This window comes from Amborella trichopoda, chromosome 6 (genome assembly GCF_054954075.1).
Source record: "Amborella trichopoda isolate Santa Cruz 75 chromosome 6, AtrichopodaSantaCruz75HAP2 v2.0, whole genome shotgun sequence".
NCBI lineage: Eukaryota > Viridiplantae > Streptophyta > Magnoliopsida > Amborellales > Amborellaceae > Amborella > Amborella trichopoda.
In genome coordinates, this window is record NC_142341.1 from 2720489 (window position 1) to 2735718 (window position 15230).

At 32.7% G+C, this 15230-nt stretch overlaps 1 protein-coding gene across 1 annotated transcript; it reads right to left on the minus strand.

Moving 5' to 3' along the window:
* Nucleotides 1–3508: 3508 nt before the first annotated feature.
* LOC148781487 (uncharacterized) lies at nucleotides 3509–7906 on the minus strand. The gene is made up of 4 exons (XM_088870190.1): nucleotides 4878–7906; nucleotides 4658–4785; nucleotides 4496–4571; nucleotides 3509–4406 (listed from the first exon to the last, which is right to left on the minus strand). The coding sequence occupies exons 1-4, from the start codon at nucleotides 6415–6417 to the stop codon at nucleotides 3640–3642; spliced, it is 2511 nt and encodes an 836-aa protein (XP_088726316.1). The 5' UTR covers nucleotides 6418–7906; the 3' UTR covers nucleotides 3509–3639.
* Nucleotides 7907–15230: the final 7324 nt, after the last annotated feature.

Below are 15230 nucleotides of genomic sequence, written 5' to 3' on the forward strand. Positions count from 1 at the left end.
TGAGTTTTATACTTTAGGGGAAGTACAAGGGGGAGTATATAGTTTATACATTAGGGGAAGTACAGGGGAAAGTATATGAGTTTTATACATTAGGGGAAGTACAGGGGAAATATATGAGTTTTTATACATTAAGAAGTATATGCGTTTTATACATTAGGGGAAGTACAGGGGGGAAGTATATGAGTTTTATACATTATGGAAAGCTTGCGATTATGTTTTAAAGAAAATTTGGAACTTTTGAGTTTTTCAAAAGATCAAAATCACGTTTATTTATAAAACCCACGTAGAAGCTATTTTTATATTTTTTTCTACATATTTGGACGTCAAATAAAAAAAAATTATTATTCAATAAAAATACAGTTTTTCAAATACCAATTGCAAAAAATACCTAGTCTTTTTTCTTTTCTTATAAAGTCATTTGGGTGTTAAAATCTATTTCTATTTTTGTTTCGGCGATTCTCTCACTCAACAAGAAAGGTATAACTACGCATTAATGCTTTCTCTCTCACTCACCTTGCTGCATGTTTCTTTCTGTAACATTGATACAACCACAAATCCACGAGCAAAAGAATTGAGCAAACCGTAATGGTAAATTAAATATCTCCTTGCTTCTCTCTTCTGTTATCCCTTTTAACAAGAGACTCAAGCTAACAAACCCTAACGGTAAATTAAAGATCTCATTGCTTCCTTCTTCTCTTCTCCCCTTTAGCAAGAGACTCAAGCTTTTGTTATTGTTGTTCTTTTTCTCTGCCTTATTTGAGCTTCCTCTTTTACCTCTATTTTGGAGGTATGATGAGAGTATGCCTGTGGTTTTAAAAAAAAAAAGAGAGAAAGATGGGAGAGGAGCTTAGTCATTCTCGAGAGAAACAAACAGGCTTTATTCTAGCCTGCTATGGAACTTCAGTGAGAAAACAGAAATTCGAGTGGCTGTCTCCTTCAAAATTTCTTTGTGATAGTTGATTTTCCTTTGAAGATGTTGGGTCTAAGTAGTTTAGAAAGAGATAGTAGAATTGGGGTTTATGAGGAAGAGAGAGAGAGAGTAGATTTGAGGTTTTTGAAGAGAAAGAGAGTAGGTTTGGGGTTTTTGAAGAGAGAGAGTAGATTTAAGGTTTCTGAGGTAGAGAGATAGTAGATTTGAGGTTTATGAGGTAGAGAGAGACTAAATTTGGGGTTTATGAGGTAGAGAAAGAGATAGAGTCAATTTGGGGTTTCTGAGGTTTCACGGTGTGGGTTGTTGGGTCACAAGATGGGGTTTGCACGGGGTGAGAGAGCGGCACTTTCATAAAAAAAATTCAAGTCTGATATGAATTTTTGTTTATGGTAACGTTTTCCTTGATACTGCGAAGTTTTTTATTTCAATATAAAAATTAGTAAAATATTGTGGTTCCAAACGGTTCAAATCTATTTCCCAAGATTTTTAGATTGCAATAAAAAAATATTGCAATTTTAGGTACATCCAAACTAGCTTAAAATCCAAAGCCCCATATTTCTACATATACGAGCTTGGCCGCATTTCAAACCGGGTTCATGGTTGCAACCAATGGTTTAAAAAGCGGATCGGTGACCCGGATCGGGCTCCCAAAAAACCGATCCGGATCGGCAAATCGGCGATCCGAATCGAGAATCGGGTGAATCAGTTAGAATAAAGCTTAAAAGAAATCCGAAAAAAATATTAAAATTCATTATAAATATTTTTTTTTAGGAATTCAATAAAAAATGAGGGTACACCATTAAGAATTTTCATGTTTTTGAATGAATATACGAATATTGATATGTTCTTTCCCTGCATGAACCGCCATTCAGCATTTAATTTACATCACACAAAAGGATAAACATAGAATTATCATGGAATAAGTATATCAACATACATGGACTACAATAAAGCATAAAATTAGTAACATATGATCTAAAAATAAAATGATAGACGACGTTATTGCTCTTCTTGGTCACGCTGGTGTCATTGATTGAATTCGTTTAACAATTCATTGATTCGATCTAAAAACGAATCATCGATATTAACAGGCGTCTGACTATTCCCAAATCCCTGAGTGTTAGTGTTTTGTTGTGTTCCCAATCTAAAATCCCCGAAGATTGTCCATCATTCATGCTTACCTGTACTGTCATGCTCATCCCTACACTGTTGCTGTTGGGACTCGATATGTAAATAATATGGCTGGGATAGGGTGGCTTCAGAATCATCATCTCTCTCATTTTCTCTTTGAATAATATCGATTAAAAAAAAAAAAACAAATTTTCAAAAAAATCAATCATGGATTAAAAAAAAAAATCACAAATTTTCAAAAAAATTTATCATGGATTACAAAAAAAAATTCGATCATGGATTAAAAAAAAAAATCACAAATTTTCAAAAAATTCTATCATGGATTACAAAAAAAAATTCGATCATGGATTAAAAAAAAAAAATCACAAATTTTCAAAAAATTCAATCATGGATTACAAAAAATTTGATCATGGATTACATAAAATTCGATCATCGATTGCATAAAATTCGATCATGGATTACAAAAAAAAACAAACAAAAAAAACAAAAAATTCGATTGTGGATTACAAAAAAAGAAAAAAACAATTCGATCATGGATTACAAAACATTCAATCATGGATTACAAAAAACTCGATCATGGGTTACAAAAAAAACAAAAAACAAAAAATTCGATCATGGATTACAAAAAAAAAAACAAACATTTCGATCATGGATTACAAAAAAAAACAAACATTTCAATCATGGATTACAAAACATTCGATCATGTATTACAAAAAATTCTATCATGGGTTACAAAAAACCAAAAATTCAATCATGGATTACAAGAAAAAAAAGCAAGCATTTTGATCATGGATTACAAAAAATTCGATCATGGACTACAAAAAATTCTATCATGGGTTACAAAAACAAAAAATTCGATCATGGATTACAAAAAAAAAAAAAAAATAATTCGATCATGGATTACAAAAAAATCGATCAAGTATTACAAAAAAATCTATCATGGATTACAAAAAAAAAAAATTCCGTACGGGACTCGCCTATTCACTGTACGGGGGGACTCGCCGATTCCGTACTGTGAATCGGCGAGTCACTGTGCAGAAATCGTCCGGTTCTCTCTAGAACCGTACGATTCCCGTTTTTTTTACCGATTCGATCCGTCCGTGACGATTCCCGAGTTAAACCGGGTGAGTGCGGTTCGACTCGACGTTTTTTTAAACACTGGTTGCAACATTTGGTTCAAAGTTTGAACCAATGGTTTAAAAACCGGATCGGTGACCCGGATCGGGCTTTTCAAAAACCGATTCGAATCGGCGAATCGGCGATCCGGATCGGCGAATCGGCGGTCCGGATCGGAATCGGGTGAATCGGTCAGAATAAAGCTTCAAAAAAATCCGAAAAAATTATTAAAATTCATTATAAATATTGTTTTTTAGGAATTCAATAAAAAATGAGGGTACTCCATTAAGAATTTTCATGTTTTTGGATGAATATGCGAATATTGATATGTTCTTTCCCTGCATGAACCGCCATTCAACATTTAATTTACATCACACAAAAGGATAAACATAGAATTATCATGGAATAAGTATATCAACATACATGGACTACAATAAAGCATAAAATTAATAACATACGATCTAAAAATAAAATGATAGACGACGTTGTTGTTCTTCTTGGTCACGCTGGTGCCATTGATTGAATTCGTTTGACAATTCATTGATTCGATCTAAAAACGAATCATCGATATTAGCGGGCGTCTGACTATTCCCAAATCCCTGAGTGTTAGTGTTTTGTTGTGTTCCCAGTCCAAAATCCCCGAAGCTTGTCCATCCTTCATGCTCACCTGCACTGTCGTGCTCATCCCTACACTGTTGCTGTTGGGACTCGATATGTGAATAATATGGCTGGGATAGGGTGGCCTCAGAATCATCATCTCTCTCATTTTCTCTTAGACCCCCTTCCCACTCTCCCTCATTAGGTGCAATATCATCGACATATTGTGGATACATTGGCTGGCTGCTTCCTCTTTCATGCCGCTCATCAGTTTCTTCAATATCTTCATCACCGATAGCCTCAAGGAACGCTCTCTTGTGCAACACTGGCTCCTCCTCTTCGACTACCCATCGGTCTGCTGTGTCTGTGACAAATATTGTGTCTAAGTCTATCGGCCCATAGTCTTCAAGCTTCCTTCTTATTTGTCGCTCTCTGAGGTTTAAATTATAATGAACGTAGACTAGTTTATGAAGCTTCTCAGAAGCGAGTCGATTCCTTCTAGTAGTGTGCAACCATTGGAACGTACTCCAGTTGCGCTCACAGCCAGTAGCAGAACATGTTTGGGAGAGCACCTTGATTGCTATCCTCTTTAGATGAGGTGCATCAGTACCATATATCTCCCACCATTCAGCTGGATTAAAATGTAAAAAGCATTGTAAGGGCAAGAACAATTCATAAGATTAAATATATGAATAAACAAAATATTAGCGAGGGGATAACCTGGATCCATCATAGTTCGAGAATTTCTGGCAAGTCTAGTTCCGAAGGATCCTATAGCATCCCTATACATAGCAAGCTAAAACAAATATATTACGTTTTAGTGCATTATTCCTCACAAATATAACAACTCAATGAAGTTCTTACCCGAACATTAAATAATACCTCTTGTATTGCTGCTACTTGGTTTCGATGGCTTCTCTCCAACCTTGCAATAATGTATTTGACCCCTTCCATAATCTTGTGGGGTTGTTCAGGTGTCAAATAGAAAAATTTTGGGTTGAAGTAGTAACCTAAAAAATATATAGGTAGAAAAATGTCATTTACAATTTCATAAAAAAATGATTTAAACTGAAACATTGTAATGATATAAATATATATTTACCAGCATAATGAATTGGACGTCCGAATTTGGTGTTCCACCTCTTTTCTATAATCTCGATCACTTTGCTAGCAAAATTACACTTCTCCCCAATAGCTGATTTCGCCCTCTCAATACCTTCATAAAGGATACCCATGGTAGCTTTCTTATCAGCATCCACCATTCTTAACACCGTGACCAAAGGGGCAGTGGCCTCTACAACACTGGAACATCGAGACCAGAACAGCCTATTTGAGATTATGTTGTCCACTTTTATACCGGTACTGGACTTCGAGAGGCGGTCATTTAACCACTCTTCACAAGTAAACAATCTCTTTAATGCACCTTCAGATTGTCGAATGGAGTCCACAGCTAAGTAATCGGTCGCAAAGCGGGTTATGGCAGGCCTGATTATCTCTTTTTTCTTAGAGTGTTCTCTAAACAGAAATAATATTTTCGAGTGGTTGTATATAAATCTCGACACCAACCTTGCTTCATCTAGAGTCTCCTTCACAATTTTGATCTCACCGATTTCCTCTAACATAAGATCGATGCTGTGTGCAGCACACGGGGTCCATACTAGATGCTTCCTCTTATCCATCAACTTGCTGCCCGCAGAAACACATGCACGCGCATTGTCCGTAATAAACTGGACTACATGCTTATCCCCCACCTCCTCCACTATCTGATCATATAGTCGTACGTAGAAATTTGCATCCTTCTTCGTCCCTGATACGTCTTTGCTAGACAAAAAAGCTGTACCTTTTGGGGAATAGGCCAAGAAGTTTAAAAACTCCTTTTTGCTAACTTTATTCAACCAACCATCACTCATGAGAGTAATTCCTGTCCTTGGCCAACTCTGTTTATATTCTTCAATCCACTTTTTAACTTCCTCTACCTCTTCGTCTAATATTGGCCCACTGAGCTCATATGCCGTCGGGGGTTTTACCCCGGGCCCGACTCTCTGGATTGCACTAACCATAGGTGGAAAATATGGGCTATTGGCTGCATCAAAGGGAATCCCTTTATCGTAGAACCATTTACCAACATATCTCCCTAACATGTTTCTTGTACCTTTAACCATGCCTTTTAAGGTCATCTGTTGTGACTTAGGCTTTGAGAGAAATGGGTCTTTACGACCATGACCTGCAATACTAGCACTCCTAGGTAACTTAGAAACAATTTCTTCAACAACTGATTCTTCTTGATACATATTGCCACCAACCTCTCCATACATATTTGAGCTGGGCCCGCCATACATGCTCGAGCTGGACCCGCCATGCATATCTGAACTAGGCCCACCATGCATATCGGAGCTAGGCCCACCATGCATGTCTGAGCTAGACCCACCAGGCATTCTAAACCCACATTCCCTCTGATATTGTTCATATAAACTCAATCTTGTGGCCATGTCCAGCTCATTATTATATTGCTCTTTTAGGTCATAATTATATTGCTCTTCTGTATCATTCCTGCTTGATGGTGTATATAAACTAGCTATCTCCTCATTCATCCTATGTTTGGCAATTTTTTTACCTTTGCTAGCATTAAGAATTGCCACCATCTGTTTTTTTACATTACTAGGGACACTAGTGCATGCAGAAACTTCTCCCTTAACCCCTGCCAAGTGTTGCTTGAACCTATGTACCCCACTACTTATCACTCTTTGACAGTAATTACAAATAATTTTGTCTTTCTTGTTGAGATCAAGTCTGACCCCAGGTTGTCATGCAGGGTCTTCTATAGATCTTGACATGATTCAACTGTTTTAAGATGTAAAAAGTTTAAATTAACCTGACAGTTCAAAAAGAAAAATAATCACAATATGTAGTGATAATATGTTGCGGTAGTTCATGTAGTCATATTCGTTGTTATTTGTTATTGCAAAATACCTTTTTTGACAATAATATTTCGTACATATCAATTACAAACATTTAGAATAATACAAAATGCAAGCTCCAAACATGGCTACAACTCAATTATCAAGAACATACATTTTTTGCATTAAAAAATTAATAATAAAAACAATTCTTCAAAGAGCCGGCTAACATCAGTCATTCCAACTTAAAAATCCATGAACAACAAATAAAAAAAATACAGTTTTGTATTGAAAATATAATAACATGCATTTTTTTGCATAAATAATCCATCAACATACAATTTTTTCAACAAAAACTTTAACAATAAAAATTTAAAATATGGTTTAATACCTCATGATAATTAAAACCTTGTCACGATTTTCACATCTTTTCGGAAAATCATCAATTTTCAAAAAATTCGATCATGAAAAAAAAAAAAAAAAAAATTACAGCAAACTCAAACAATAAAAATTAAAAATTAGGTTTAAATGTTTAATACATCATGATAATCAAAACTTTATCACGATTTTCACATCTTTTCGAAAAATCATCATTTTTCAAAAAATTCGATCATGGATAAAAAGAAATAAAAAAAAAAAGTACAGCAAATTTTCAAAAAATTCGATCATGGATTAAAAAAAAAATTAACAAATTTTCAAAAAGTTCGATCATGGATTAAAAAAAAAAATTCATAAATTTTCTAAAAATTCGATCATGGATTACAAAAAATTCGATCATGGATTACATAAAATTCGATCATGGATTACATAAAATTCGATCATGGATTACATAAAATTCGATCATGGATTACAAAAAAAAAAAAAAACATAAAAAAACAAAAAATTCGATCGTGGATTACAAGAACAAAAAAAAACAATTCCATCATGGATTACAAAAAATTCAATCATGGGTTACAAAAAAAAAAAAAACACAAAAAATTCGATCAAGGATTACAAGTAAAAAAAACAAACATTTTGATCATGGATTACAAAAAAGTTGATCATGGATTACAGAAAATTCTATCATGGATTACAAAAAATTCGATCATGGATTACATAAAATTCGATCATGGATTACAAAAAAGTCGATCATGGATTACAGAAAATTCTATCATGGATTACAAGAAATTCGTTCATGGATTACATAAAATTCGATCATGCATTACAAAAAAAAAAAACAAAAAAAAACAAAAAATTCGATCGTGGATTACTAAAAAAGAAAAAAACAATTACATCATGGATAACAAAAAATTCAATCATAGATTACAAAAAACTCTATCATGGGTTACATAAAAAACAAAAAACAAAAAATTCGATCATGGATTACAAAAAAAAACAAACATTTCGATCATGGATTACAAAACATTCGATCATGGATTACAAAAAATTCTATCATGGGTTACAAAAATAAAAAATAAAAAATAAAATTCGATCATGGATTACAAGAAAAAAAAACAAACATTTTGATCATGGATTACAAAAAATTCGATCATAGATTACAAAAAATTCTATCATGGGCTACAAAAAAAAAAAAAAAAAAAAAAATTTGTTCTTCACAGAGTCGTTTTACATAAGCGATTTTAACTCAAAAATTCACCTCCAAGTGAATAAATTACATCCAATTGACTATATTTTCTGATAAACAACAATATAAGGAATCAAAAACCTAAATTTTTAACACATTATTTCTAATATATCATGAAAACAAAATCAAAAGGCGGAAAAAAAAAAAAAAAACAGCGGAATTTTTTTCCCCTGACATCTTACTGTTCATATCAAATTTCTTGCTGTAATTGACCAGATTACGTAAAATTAAAAATTTTAAATCATACTAGACACAATAAAGATTAAAAACCCTAATTATTGAACTCATTTTGTTCAAAATATGCCATGAAATAAATCAAATGGCGGAAAAACAAAAAAACCCAAAGTTCTTACCTGTTTTTGTGAACCGAAGCCTTCAATCTCCAAAAAAGTCTGTTTTTCTCAACGATTTTCACAAATTAGTAACAAAATCTTTTGATTCACAGCTTTAAGATCAATATGCCTACAAATTTTGAAAGATTCATGCCCTATTTGGCATGAAATTTCAAAAATGGCGGAAACCCTAAACCCCGAATTTTTCTTGATCCAAAAACAACCAATTTTTCCACCATTAAATCGTTAAAAAAGCTGAATAAAGCTGTTTACAGCCTGAAAAACAGATCACGTGCCGAAAAAAACAAAAAAAATGATCAAAAAATGACAAATTTGAAAAAAATCCGTGAAGAACACTGTGCAACCCGTGTTCTTCACGGACTCGCCGATTCCGCACAGTGAATCGGGCGAGTCACTGTGCGGAATCGTCCGGTTCTCTCTAGAACCGGACGATTCCCGGTTTTTGAACCGATCCGGTCCCTTTTTCGTGAATTCCGAGTCGAACCGGGCGAGTCCGGTTCGACTCGGCGATTTTTAAAACGCTGGTATGAACACTAACACACGTAATCACTAACTTCGGTAAAAAACGTCAAATAGTTCCATGGCATTACAGCAACACTGCGCTTCGTTGGTTGCTTGGTCACTTGGATGGCCTGACGTAACCACTTATCGCGCTACCACGTGCACTTAAGTGGATTTTCTCGGTCAGATATGTTTGTAGAGGTTGTGGTGGTAGCCCGGCTTGAGCTTCAGCTACTTGTCTAGATTTATATTTTAGATTCGAAAACCACTAGTATTTTTAAAACGGGTAGGAGCCTGTTTTCACTACTAATCTACCAAAGAAAAACATTTTTGTACAAAGTACAAAGTGCATCTTAAGTACTCTTACAACGTATGCACGCATCACATGTTCCTCACAGGCCTCTCTCTCTCTTTGATCCATAATAATAATAAAAAAATGACATTTCTACATACAAAGTTAATCTCTTTTCCTTGTTTCGAATACCATCCTAAAAATAAAATACCTCTCTTAGTATTAAGACAAAAATTACAACTCCAAATATTATAGTTTGGGATTGTATACAATGATACTATTTGTCTTTGATACAACATGGTTACAATTTTTTATAACCATTTTGATGTGAAATTTGATAGTTTGGATGTGTTATAAGTTCGAAATTTTTTTTTTTGAAGTTTGAATTAGGTCAATAAAATAATTACAGTTACCCAAATTCACATCCAATAATCAAAATTAATGTGATCACCTTGTATCAAAAGTAAATACTTTCGTTCCATACCGGTATAGTTTTTAAAAGGTATTAGGTAGAAATCGTACCTCCTAATTTTTCAACGCGTGCATACTAAAATAGAAAAGAGGGACAACTTTTTTCTTTTAAAGATGGGCCATGAGCCCACAAAATAGATGAGGTGGATAAAGGCCAAAAGTGAGTGTTGAATGCTTCTTTGAAGTTGAAAAGAAAGCTGTTAATTGCTTTTATGCAGGTTGGAAGGAGTTGGCTTTTGTTTTATTTGTGGTTCGGGCCGTGACCCAAAGAAAAAATTGCCTGTGGAAGATACTTTCGTGTGAGGAGAGAGGTCTCTTTTCGTACATGAGCAACTATGGCGTGCTCCTATTGGAGCAAACTGTATCGTTAATCTCAAGTAAAAAAACCTTTAGAGCCTCAACTATTTGTCTAGGTTGTCATTCCCACAGACATATTTAAAAACCTGTCTAGGTTTCCATTCTCGACACATTTAAAAACCACCAACTATTTCTAAATGGGTGGCGGATTGTATTCCCCATTGATCTACCAGAAAAAAAAAAGAAAAAAAAAATATCAAGTGAAACGTTAACTCATGAAGATTTTGCCAATACGGGATGTACATCATAAGATGAGTATTCCTCGAAAAAATTAAATAGTTTTTAAGTTCTTAAATACTTAAATCTGACTATCAAAAACTTGAGAAATTTTTGTTCAACATGTATATTTTTTTTCAAATATTTATAGAGTATAAAAAAGGTTTATTCAGAGTTAATTGCTAGGCTGAGGAGGTTAAATCCTCAGGTCGTAAGCGTGCTCCTAGGTATGTTTTTAGATGAGGGAAATGTATCTCCAATATCACGGGAGCACGTGATTATTTATCTTTCTGTACGAGAAATGTAAAGTTTTGAGAGTCGTTCTTATATTGAGAACAAACGTTTAAAAATACGGACCTGTGACCCGGGTCAGAACCCAAGTGATTGTGGCACGATTATGTATGTCTGTTTAATTGAGATAGAGAGCGAAGCAATCTTTTGGTGTACTAGACGTCACACATCTATATTTGGACACGGTTTTTTTCGACGGGCAAGCTTTCTATGCTTCTCAACAGTTTAGAAGTTCTATCCTTCCTTTTATCCAACCATCTATTTTGAATTGAGGGTTAAGATTGTCCTAATCACAATGTCACGTTTCTGTACTGTTTTATTTTTAAATTTTTTTCTATATACTATTTTGACACCAAATTTTGGACATCCATTCCTCTATTACACTCGCACTAACGAAAAATATAAAAACAATATTTTCAATAAAATAAAATGACCAAAATACCTTGAAAGTTTCAAGGGGTATTTTAGCCATTATGTTTTATCAAAAAATTATTTTTAATATGTTTTATAGGTGCGCCTCAATGAGAAGATTGCATATACCAAATTTCATATTCATACAATTTGAATTAAAAAAAACTAGAAATAAAATACTTTGAGACGTTAGATCTAAGATCAAACGGTGAGCGGCTCTCTTGATCAAAATTGGATGGCTGGATGGTAGGGGGAGGATAGAACTTCCATGTTATAGGGGAAGCATAAAAACCTTTCCATTTTATGAGTCCATGTAGAAATGAGTCACCTCTTAAAAATCTATTTTTGAGATGGAGTTTTGGACCTAAGTTTTAAGGAAATGTAATCACTAACATGGAGATAATAAATATGAAAAATAAATAAATTTTAAAAATTAAAAATAATAATTTTATTAAAAAAACATTTGAACCTTTAGTTTCAATTGTTTTTAGATGGACCACCTATTTGCATCCATCTTTAAGATGGATGTTTTAATACTTTAGACAGCATATTATAAAAATGCAGTCCAGCTCTCATGAAACAATTTTCCTTTATATTTTTGTTCAAGCTTTTTGTGGGTGTTCATTTGCACTAAGAATAGAGTAAACGACTGTTATATATTACAGTGATCCAGATCCGAAATTGTTGATATGAATTTGAGTCGGTGAGTGGGCGGTCTAGGTCTTACCCCTTATAATTTTTTTGACAAATATTAATTTAAAATTTTGCTTTATTGATCCTTAATCTTAAGGGCCATTTGGGTACCTGGAAATTTATTATAAAAAAATTTGATATTTCTACTATTTGGGTACACTTTAATAGTGAGGAAATTGAAAGAGATTACCTAAGATTTCTCAAAAAATTATGAAACCGAAAGATGAAAAATCAATTACGCGCCTTAACGGGTAATCTTTGGTAAATGTTTCGTGTCAATTTCTCTCTGCCCTTAAAAAAAATGATAACCCGCCATTTTCCTTACCATTTGGGTACACTTTAATAGTAAGAAAATTGAAAAAGATTACCTAACATTTCTCAAAAAATTATGAAACTGAAAAGTGAAAAATCAATTACGTGCCTTGACAGGTAATCTTTGGTAAATATTTCGCGTCAATCTCTTTCTACCCTTAAAAAAAATGATAACTTGCCATTTTTCTCTTTCTCAAACGTGTTTTACGAACTTATCGGAGCTAGCTAACACTTATCTCTTCGCTGCTAAGTCGTATTCTCTCTCTTTTTAAGCTATAATAACTGATTTGCATAGATGCTCCCTCCTTCTTTAAGCCCATCCATTTTCTCTCGCTCAAACTCGTCTTATGAACTTACTAAAGCAACTCTGGTCTCTTCACTACTAAGCCATACTCTTTCTCTTCTTAAGCCAAAATAACTGGTTTGTATAGGTGCTCTCACCCTCTCTAAGCATGTCCCCCTCTCTCTTGGTCTTAATAACTGGTTTGCTGCTCCCTCTCTTTCGAAGTAGTTATTTTGATGTCGATAAGCCCTACCTCTCTAAACCCGTCCCCTTTCTCTTTTGATCTTAATAATTGGTTTGTATAAGGTGTTTACTCTCTTTAATTAATTATTTCGGTGTGGATAAGCTTTACTTATTTAGTTTCTTCCAATGTATCAAAAGTTTCTACTGCAATTACCAAATATTATAATTTATTAATCAAACTTTTTCTCATTTTTTAACTTGTACCATAAATATTTTCAATTTAGTATAATAAATTTATTGTTTATTTGAAATTATATAAAGACATTTGAAAGACTTCTATAAAAAAATTATATTAAAACATTTGAAAGACTTCTATAAAAAAATAAATAAAATAAGGCTTATCACAATAAAATATGTTATTCCATTCATATTATTATAATAATTTATCATGTTGAAACCAAAATCTAATCATGTTAGAAAGCATGTGATTCCATATAAGTGCCAAAGGCATGCAAAATAAATAGAAAATGATATAATGATGACTTTAGAATGGTACAAGTTATTATTAAAAAATCTTTTTAGAATGGTGATGATGTTATTATTAGAAAATCTTTTTAGAATAATGTGATGATAACTTTGATTTCACATTTTAGTAGAATTTTGTGACAAAAAAAAAAGAAAGATACGGTAGTTTATAAGCAAGTGTTGATAATGCATTTCCCATATTTTTTCAAACCATAGCCAAACAGTAGCAATGTATTTTTCAAGTTACATCTAAATACTATCCAAACAGTAACAATCCATTTTTAAATAATGTATTCCGTAAATAATATATTTTACAGACAATATATTTCCGGGTATCTAGACAACTCCTAAAACGATAAGGTGGGATCCACACCGCTAAGGCTCGACCTAGAGGACATGTGTTTATCAACGATGGGACGTGTTCCTTTCATTTGACGACCGCATTAAAACTTTATCTCATGTCACAACATTTTTATAAAATTATGTTATTACATAATGGTTCAATTTTTTCAAAACTTAGACGGCGGTCCTTCTTTTCTGCTTAAAAAACGTGACGTACTGCTTTCATTTTTTTTTTTTTTTTTGGTAAAAGTTGTCTAATATTTGAGGTGTTGGATCCCTTCGGATCTTCTCTCTCTCTCGTGTCGAGCGGTAAGGTTGAATTAGGGCTTAAAAGCCCAATAATTTGAACCTCATCCCTAATTTGAACCTCATATTTCATCCCTAAAATGAGCATTTTGGTGAAAGTGGATTTTGGGATGAAAGACAAGGTTTGAATTAGGGCCTTTACGATTATTTTAATATTCCAGTTCGACACCAAACAAAGAACTAACGTGGGTTCTTATATCTAAAAAAATTAGGTCGCTTTTTAACATTTTGGGCCAGGTCGATGTTACAACCATTGGAATGGGTTTATAAAATAAAAAAACATAAGGGGTTTATCCTATTCTTGAATCATTGGACCGTCCCAAATCATGGTAAGAGTACTACCGTAGAGTGGTCCAGAAAAAGTGTATACAAGGTTGCAACCTTCAAATCTAGAATTAAGTGGACCTAAAAAATCCATCACAATAGGTTGTTTGATGTTGGAAAATCCTCAAACTGATCATCTCGCCATCAAGATGTATGAACTTTCAAATTTTAAATCGGATATTTTGTGAGTATTGGAATATATATGTCACAATCACTCTTGTCTATCAAATTTTAAATCTAGTGTTTGTAAATGTCTTTGGCATATAGGGCGTGTTTGATAACAAGAAGTTAGGAAGATGAAGAAGGAACTTGTTTGATGCACATAACTTATACAGTAAATAAGTTCCCTCTAGAATTTTCTTATTCCCTTGTGCTTAAGAAAAAAAGTTATCTAAAATGATGGAATTTAAAATAGGAACTTGGTTCCCAAAACCCTATTATGCCTCCCTCCTTATATTTATATTTACATTGTTAATTTACATTTGTATTTGTAGTGTATTATACTATATTATATATTATAATAGAAATAAATATTAATAAAATAAATATAAAATACATTATATATAATATATTTATTTAAATTATCAATATATATTATATATAATAGAATACATTTTATCATATACTATATAATAAAATAAATGTAAAATATTATATAATAAAGTAAATATAAAATACACTATATTATATATTGTATTATGGTGTGTATATATATATATATATATTACATAATATAAAATATAATATATTTTGTTATATAATATAGTTTATATATGTAATAGATATTTATAATATAATATATTTTATATATTATTTTATATCCAATATAAACGTAATATTTAAATAAACATGACTTTATAATCTAATACTTCTTAACATTACTGTAAGTTATCAATCATATACACTCAAAACTTTTTTAAATAACTTATTTTATCAACAAAAAAGAACTTGCGATACTATCTACCTTTCAAAACTGGCCCATAATGTGAACCTTCAGCGCCTTTATATATTCCCTTGAACACAACAACCAATCAAAATTTAGAAGACTACAATATATAGAGATACCATTAGAGA